Source organism: Vigna unguiculata, chromosome 6, assembly GCF_004118075.2.
Source record: "Vigna unguiculata cultivar IT97K-499-35 chromosome 6, ASM411807v1, whole genome shotgun sequence".
In the NCBI taxonomy this organism is placed as follows: domain Eukaryota; kingdom Viridiplantae; phylum Streptophyta; class Magnoliopsida; order Fabales; family Fabaceae; genus Vigna; species Vigna unguiculata.
In genome coordinates, this window is record NC_040284.1 from 26,293,690 (window position 1) to 26,302,346 (window position 8,657).

Sequence of the window (8,657 nt, forward strand, 5' to 3'; positions counted from 1 at the left end):
GTACAACAAGTTCTTGTTTATATTATATTCTATTCATTTTACAAAATCTTTAATTAAGAAATGATTTGGACTTAATTAGAATAATTAGTCAGTAACACTCAAACACTTATATATCAGGATGTTATATTTGATTCAGGGAGAATGACATTTTCTTTTTTTAAAATAAATGAACTAAAAATAAGTAAAGAAGGCAATAGGAATTAGGCAAGGAGGCGAGATATGAAAGATTGATAATCCTCAACTAGGAAACTTTATATACATTATTTATTATTACATCTGAGGAATTTATTAGATATTGAACAAAAGATAGTGTAAGGAAAAAAAGATTGTAAAAATTGTGGTTAAAATCTAAGAAAGTTGAAAGATTATAGGAAGAAGAGCGGTGGGACACTAGAATCTAACAATGAGACTATGATTCCCTTATTCTCCGGAGGGACGTACTGGAATACTCTGCTCATTCCTGAAAAAGTTATCAGGATCAACCTTGGTCTTGATATTCACCAGCCTATCAAAGTTCTTGCCGAAGAACTTGGTCCCATAAGACTTCCCTTCTTCAAAGCTATTCTGACCAAAGTTGTTGATCCCGATATCAAAGTCTCTATAATTCAAATAAGCACCTCTGGGATTACTAGACACATAAGGGGTCATCACACTGTGCAGCTGCTTAGCAGCACCAGTGAATTCCTGAGCCGCAGTAGGCGAAGGATCGTCCCAGCTCACAGAATACTGAATCTTGAAGAGGGTCCCCTTACGCCGAGGAAAAGGCGTTGCATCAGGAGAAATCTCATCCATTTTCCCTCCATAAGGGTTGAAAACAAGCCCTATGCTCTTCAACTCAATCATCGTCTTGAATATCGTCTCCAACCCTTCTTTTGAAATTGCTTTCTCCACATAATCGGATTTTCTTTTCATAAAACTCGAAGCGTTCAGATTCCGATTCAGTAGGATCTCAGGTTTGTCACCGTTTTCCAAACTCTTACCATTGTTCCACCACAGAACAGACTGAATCCAACTCACCTCACTGCAATTCTCCTTCGTCAATCCAAGAAGCGGAAATTCCTTCCCCATAAGAGACACAACCTCATCAGCCCCTCCCAGAAACAAGGCCACGATCGAGGCTTGGCCAGTCAGCTTTCCCTTCTGAACCTCTGAATTCGCTAGCTGCAATAACACCCTCATGAAAAGCCTGTTGTCAGTGGTCGGCGCCACCTTCTGCCACTGCACCAGAAGGTCAGCGGCACTCACTTTCGTTTCCAGAGTCTTCTCAACGCGGAAAACGGTAACCTTTTCAGGCACGGGAACTAGCTTTATCGTAAACGACACTATCACACCAAAACTCCCTCCTCCACCTCCTCTGATTGCCCAGAAGAGATCCTCCCCCATGCCTTTTTTATCCAGAAGATTTCCTTTCGCATCAACAATTTTCGCGTCAACCAAATTGTCAATGGTTAAACCGTATTTTCTCACCATGCTACCGTATCCTGCTCCGCTTATATGTCCGCCGGCACCAACTGTGGGACACACCCCCGCGGGGAAGCCATGAACTTTACTCTTCTCCCAGATCCTGTAATAAACCTCTCCCAACGTGGCACCGGCTTGGACCACTGCAACCTCATTTTTTACGTCCACGGTGACTTCTCTAAGGTTGAACATGTCGAGGAGGATAAAGGATTCCTTGGAGGCATAGGAGACACCCTCGTAATCATGGCCACCGCTTCGCGTTCTGATATGAACATTGGCGGTTTTGGCGCAGAGTACAGCGCCCTGAATGTGCGATTCTTTGAGAGGAGTGACTATGAGTACCGGCTTCGACGTCAGTGGGGTCCTGTAACGCTTGTTCCTGGCTAAGTTATAGAGGACGGTGGCGAAGGAGGGGTTGTTTTGGGCGAAGACTATCTTCGTGAGTTCCGCTGAAGCGATTTTTGTGTTCTCTGCGAAGCATTTAAGGAAAGTGTCGTGGATTGCAGAATCTGCGGCTTCTGCCACCGACAAAGTGAGGACAGCTAGAAGAAGAACGGCAAAAGAAAGATAACCCAAACAAGGTTTCGCCATTGTCATTGTCATCTATGTTTTTAGTATCATGAATACAGAGCAATGCAAACCCATATATCTATAGAAACACAGAGCAATAGAAAATAGAAAGCAACAAAAATAGAAAGAGAATTGGTGGAAATTATAATGTTGCTATTAGCCTCACAACTAGAACCAAAGCTTTTACATGCTTCTCTAATCCTTAACTGATTCTGTACCTCTGTGTTAAAAGACAAATAATAGAAACTATACAAAGGGAACACATAGCATCTTATCTAAACTATAATTAACCATCTCTTCACCTTTCCTTTACCTGAACCTGGCAGTGCAAAGGTATAAGCTACATTATCACCAATAATACTGATCCTTTTTTAGATTTATGTTATCTCACTACAACATTTTAGGAAGATCTTCCATTATGCATTGTAATATTATATTGTTACTTTGTTAAACACTCATTCATTGTTTTAAAAAATATTCTGTAACCTTAGTTTTTTTTTAAGAAAATACATAAAGTTATTTAATTATAAAATAACGTAATAAATTATGTGTTTATAATTGTATATACGAGAGAGAAATGATATTAAAATTTTTATTACTTTTTACTTTTATTCTTTAATTAGTTAGTGATCGATTAATGTATTATTATTTTTTCTTTTAAAAAAATAATGATTCACAAACAAATAAAAAAAGTTATCAAATGAAAATTATAGTATAATTTTTCATATATGAAACATAACAATGATTACATTTCAGTTGCATAATAATAAAAAAAGGCAAAATGATATTATTTTTATATTTTACGAATTTTATAAAAATTATGGCCAATGGTTTTTAAAGTATAAAATATATTTAATAGTTTTATTGTATTTATCTTTCCAGAGAAAATCACTAGTATTTAAAATTTAAATTCCATTACATTCAATAAAGTTAATAATTTAATATAAAATATGTTAAATTTGAATTATAAGTGTCCAATTTGTTGGTGTCTAAGTAGAAACGACACCAAAAACTATAGCTGATACTAAACTTAAAAAACAAATATGAACATGGTAAATTATATATAATTACTTATTTTATAAAATAGTAAATAATTTTAATGAAATAACTACCTAAAAATAATCTAAATAAGTTTTATTAGATTGATTATTTTAATTATTTATTTTATAAATACTAAATATATTACTTAAAGAAATATACACATAAAAGTTATCTAGATGCTTTAATATTTTACATTTTTTTGTTAAATCAATTACGATTAATAATAAGTACTATAAATATTGCCAAAATATCAAAGATTTACAAATAAATAAAATAAAATAAGTCGGAATAATATTTTTAACATTTATAACATATTTAAGCAAATACATATATTGATTTTAAATTGGTGGACTAACTAAATTGATTATAATAACATTTGTTATTTTACTACTTTTATAATTTTATAGAATCTTTCAACGTAAGTACATAAATAGTTTCAAACATATATTCAAAAAATATTATCTTACAAAATGAAGTTGAACTTAAAATATTCTAAATAAAAATATTATACACATAAAATAAGTAATTCAAAATCAAGATTAGAATAAATTGAAGTTGAGGTTAAAACTTTTTAAACAAAAGTATACGTAAATATAGACAACTTAGACCGTATATATTAAAAAATATTGGCATAAGGAATCAGAAAGCAACAAATAAAACGTTGACATATCATAAAACTTAATCCACATATCAAATCAAAATAATATTATGTAGATGTTAAAAAACTTTTCAACCTGCACTTAAAATTGTAAAACACATTAAATACTAACTTAATCATATTCATAAACCTTAAATAAACTCAAAACAAAATGAAAAAGTAACATGCAAAAAAAAAAATCAGCTTAAAATAGGGGTGGACATGAAGTTTTAAAGATCAAATAAAATCTAAATAACTAGATTAGATTTTGAATCTAATCTATTTTTACTACAAAATTAATTTAATTTTTTTTTAAATATAGATTCAAATATTTGGATAAAGTTTAAAATCTATAATCTATTTTTTTATAAAAGTAATTTAAATTAAATTTTGTGTCATCCGTCCAACCCAATTTGTTTGGATTCTTGGTTTGAGTCGGTCCATCTTAACCCTCAATCTAGACCAGATCGTCTCACTCTTCAACCCGTATCAGTTCGTCCCCACTTGTAGCCCAACTCATCTCGATCTCATGCCTATGTCAGCTACTTTCGACCTTATCTTTGACCCATACCAACATTTCAAACTTCAATCAATGTTGACTCGTTTTAACTTTCTTCTTGGTTTAACCTATCTTGACAATGGGGGTTGGCCCATATCAACCCTTGACTTAGGCTAGTTACTCTAGATTTCATCTTGAGCATATCTGTCTCGACATTAGGGACAAATCGGATTATCGCGACATTTGTCTCGGACCAATACGTCCTGACTTTAAGCTTTGTCTCGATCTTAAGTCAAGGTTGGTTTGTCCCAACCTTTGGTCTTGTTAGTTTTTGACAAAATTGTACCCACTTTCTCACTCTCATATGTTTTCTTTTTGCTTTTGAATAAAAAACGAAGTTAGACACAAACTCATTATTTTTATTCTCATTTGTCATTTGTTCTCTTCTTTTATTGAAAAAAGAAAGGTAACCCTCTCATGTCTCACATGATAATATAATATTAGTTTAATAGTTATTATCATTATTTTTTATCTCATGAGTCTTTATATATTCATATATTCATTTTTTATAAATTTAGAAGAAAAAATTAATGTATTATGTACTTTTTTCATAATCTATTTTAATTGTGACTTGACTATAATATATTTTTCTTTTAACAATTACGTCTCCTAATTTTTTATTAAATTATAATAATTTTTTTAATATTATTTAAAAAAATAAGTATATCAATGAAGAATAAAATAATAGATTGTTTTTTAAAGTGATAGAGGATAAGTTATTGGTGAAGATGAAAACAAGATAGATCTTACTTCTTCACATATTTCAAAACATTATATTAATGATCCAATCTAATGATTTGATTCTTCATTTAGAAGAGTCATTTTTTGAAGCATTATACTAAGGGTCTTGTTAACCAGTGTTTTAAGGATATTAGTTAAGGATAATTAATATGCATTGAATTCTTATACATAGTTAAATGTGATATTAAATAATATCTGATTTAATAACAATTAATGCAATTTTATTTTATTTGAAGGACAAAAATGTTCATAAATATTGTATATGTTTGTTTAATATTTTATTTAATGCTCACCAATAAAAGTTTAAAAACAATTAAATAATAAAATAACTATATTTTAAGGTTGCTAAAAATTAAATATAATTAAACATAAGAAAGTTTAAATTAACAGACAAATTATTAAAAAAATAATGTCAAACATCTAAAAAATTTACAGAAAAAAAAACTAAAGTATCAATTTTAGTAGAAATTTTAAAAATTTTAAAGTCTTTGTTATGTACCAGAAAGTTATTGTCTAAAAATTTAAAAGGATACTCTTGTCTTTATAAAATCTATTATATATTTATACTGTTTTAATTAATGTACTTAATTATTTCGGTTTTCAAAGTAAAAATAATAAACTCATTCACATTAATTATTCATTAACCGGTGAAAGGAGAAATATTTAAATTATCATTAAACTTGAGTTGAGTGATGTTAAGATTATTGGATGTAGAGAAGAACTATATATGTATTGAAGTATGAGTTATAATTATCTTGATAGAAGTTCAGTCAAACCTAACCATCCAACTTAAACAAACGCGTTCTAATACGTAAAACTTGACGTTCGTGCTTTTACAAGATTTCGAAGTTTGACTTACTTCATTTGACAAACAGCGATTATAAATTGTCCGAGGGTCATATTAGAATTCAAAGGTGTAGTTGTCTAACATACATATGGTAAAATTTTAAAACAATAGAGTGTAACGCGTCTCTCATAATGACAATTTTGTTTGTTAAAAAACCATTTTTGTTTTTTTATCGTCTATATACACACCAGTTGGTAGATTCTTAGAGTTTGAGTTTGTGGTTGACGTTGTTGGAGGCTTGGTTGGCGCTGTACTACTCGCTTAAGGAATATAAATATCATTATTAATATTTGTATTAACTAAATTAATTAATTTTCCATTTCATAAAAACATTCCAAGGAAATGTCTTCATAATTTGGTATGTCTGGATTAAACTAAAAGAGGAGGAATTATAAAAATAAAATAAAAAATGGAGAAGTTAAAATTCTATTAGAGAACATCACGCATTAAAAGAAAGAGGGGACAAAAGTCACGAGAAATTTAAAGACAAAATCGACTAAGACCAAATAACCACTCAAAATGTGGTCAGCATCAAAAGGAAGAGATCCACCAGTCACGCAAAGAGTTTAGTTGGGAAAATTGAGCCAATACCAACTTCTTTACATTCACAGTGGGATATAACGGATTTTTCTAAGCTCCGACACAAGCATGTGATGCATATTAGCAAGTAGAAATGGAAAGAAGAAAGAACACAAGAAATAACGTAAATGAAAGCTCTGAAATTCAATGATGTATAATCGAATCAATTACAGGCAATATACGAGGGGCCTACATGCCAACCATTAGAATACAACTACAGGAACAAAAATTAAACTAAAATGTTATCGATATTCTTCACTGTATGATTCCCTATGCTCTGCTCATAAGTACAGGAACACTCTGTTCATTCCTGAAAAAGTTTTCAGGATCCACTTTGGTCTTAATGTTCACCAGCCTCTCCAAATTCTGATTGAAGTACTTGCTCCCATAAACCTGCCCTTCTTGAAAGCTATTCTCACCGAAGTTGTTCACTCCAATATCAAGGTCTCTATAATTCAAAAAAGCCCTTCTGGGATTCTTAGACACAAAAGGGGTCATGTAACTGTAAAGCCTCTTAGCCTGATTCGTGAAATTCTGAGCCGCACCAGTTGAAGGATCGTCCCAGTTCACAGAATACTGAATCTTGAAGAGATTCCCCTTGCGGTGAGGAAATGGTGTCGCATCAGAAGCAATCTCTCCCATTTTCCCTCCGTAAGGGTTGAAAACAAACCCCGTTTTTCCCAACTCGATCATCCTCTTGAATATCCATTCCAACCCGTCTCTTGAAATGGCGTTCTCAACATAATCGGATTTTCTTTTCAGAAAACCAGCAGAGTTCAGATTCCGGTCCAGTAGGGTCTTAGGTTTGTCACCGTTTTTCAAACTTTCATCATCGTTCCACCACAGAACAGAATCAATCCAACTCACCTCGGTACAATTCTCCTTCTTCAACCCAAGAAGCGGAAACTCCTTCTCCAAAATCGACACAACCTCATCAGCCCCTCCCAGAAACAAGGCCACAACCGAGGCTCTCACAGTTCTGGTCCCCTTCACAACCTTGGAACTCACTGGCTGCAATAAGAGCCTCAGGAAAAGCCTGTCGTCGGTATTTGGCGCCACCTGCTGCCACTGCAGCACTAGGTCAGTTGCAGACACATTCGTTTCCAAAGTCTTCTCAACACGGAAAACGGTAACCGTTTGAGGCACCGGAACTAGTTTGATAGTAAAGGATAATATGACACCGAAACTCCCTCCCCCACCTCCTCTAATAGCCCAGAAAAGATCCTCCCCCATGGATTTTCTATCAAGAACATTTCCTTTCACATCAACAATCTGAGCGTCAATCACATTATCCACAGATAACCCATATTTTCTCATCATGTTACCGTACCCTCCTCCACTGAAATGGCCACCGACACCAACAGTGGGACACACCCCTGCAGGGAAGCCATGAACTTTACTCTTCTCCCAGATCCTATAGTAAACCTCTCCCAGCGTGGCACCAGCTTGGACAACTGCAACCTCGTTTTTTATGTCCACCGTGATTGCGCGAAGGCTGAACATGTCGAGGATGATAAAGGGCTCATCGGAGATGTAGGAGATACCCTCGTAATCATGACCTCCACTCCTGATTTTGAGTTGAACTTTGACGCTTTTGGCGCATATTACAGCGCCCTGGACGTGCGATTCCCGGAGGGGAGTGACGATGAGTAACGGCTTTCGCGTTTGGGAAGTGTTGAAACGCGCGTTTCGGATGTAGTTTTGGAGGACGGTGGGGAAGGAAGGGTTGGTTTGGGCGAAGACTATGTTGGAGAGTTGGGTTGAGGAATTGGTGCGTTGTGTGAGGCAGCGAAGGAAAGTGTCGTAGATTGAGGAATCGGGGGTTTGTGCCGACGACAAAGTGAAGACAAGTAGAAGAAGAAAAGCGGCAGAGAAATATGCCAAACAAGGTTTTGCCATTGTCGGTTGTGGATGTTTGAGTTAGTGACTTTGGGGAGGGTGAGTGCGGTTTTTATATACACCACAAGTGGGGAGTGTTTGGGACGTGTTGGCCTTAGTCCACCTTTGCGCCTAAGAGAACGTGAGAATTTTCAAAAGCACGGGTTTTTCTTTTTTTATGGAATCTTCTTGTGATTTTCCTGTTCTCATGCATCATTTCTCCACGCTCCTTTGCATACACAAAAGTTGAAAAAAATAAATCTTTTGGGATCAGGGGTTTTCAATTATGAATCATGAACCAATCAATGCTTAATATTATTGATAAACGCCAAATTGGGGATTAA

At 34.1% G+C, this 8,657-nt stretch overlaps 2 protein-coding genes across 2 annotated transcripts; both read right to left on the reverse strand.

The window, feature by feature from the left end:
- Nucleotides 1-284: 284 nt before the first annotated feature.
- On the reverse strand, nucleotides 285-2,260 carry LOC114189005 (berberine bridge enzyme-like 21). The gene has a single exon (XM_028077699.1). It carries the CDS (start codon nucleotides 2,062-2,064, stop codon nucleotides 421-423), a length of 1,644 nt encoding a protein of 547 aa, XP_027933500.1. The 5' UTR covers nucleotides 2,065-2,260; the 3' UTR covers nucleotides 285-420.
- A 4,295-nt stretch (nucleotides 2,261-6,555) lies between these two features.
- On the reverse strand, nucleotides 6,556-8,372 carry LOC114187936 (berberine bridge enzyme-like 21). The gene has a single exon (XM_028076364.1). The coding sequence runs from the start codon at nucleotides 8,332-8,334 to the stop codon at nucleotides 6,706-6,708; it is 1,629 nt and encodes a 542-aa protein (XP_027932165.1). The 5' UTR covers nucleotides 8,335-8,372; the 3' UTR covers nucleotides 6,556-6,705.
- Nucleotides 8,373-8,657: the final 285 nt, after the last annotated feature.

What these genes read in the sequence shown, in the direction of transcription:
- LOC114189005 (XM_028077699.1), bottom strand. Translation starts at nt 2,064, where the DNA reads ATGACAATGACAATGGCGAAACCTTGTTTGGGTTATCTTTCTTTTGCC.
- LOC114187936 (XM_028076364.1), bottom strand. Translation starts at nt 8,334, where the DNA reads ATGGCAAAACCTTGTTTGGCATATTTCTCTGCCGCTTTTCTTCTTCTA.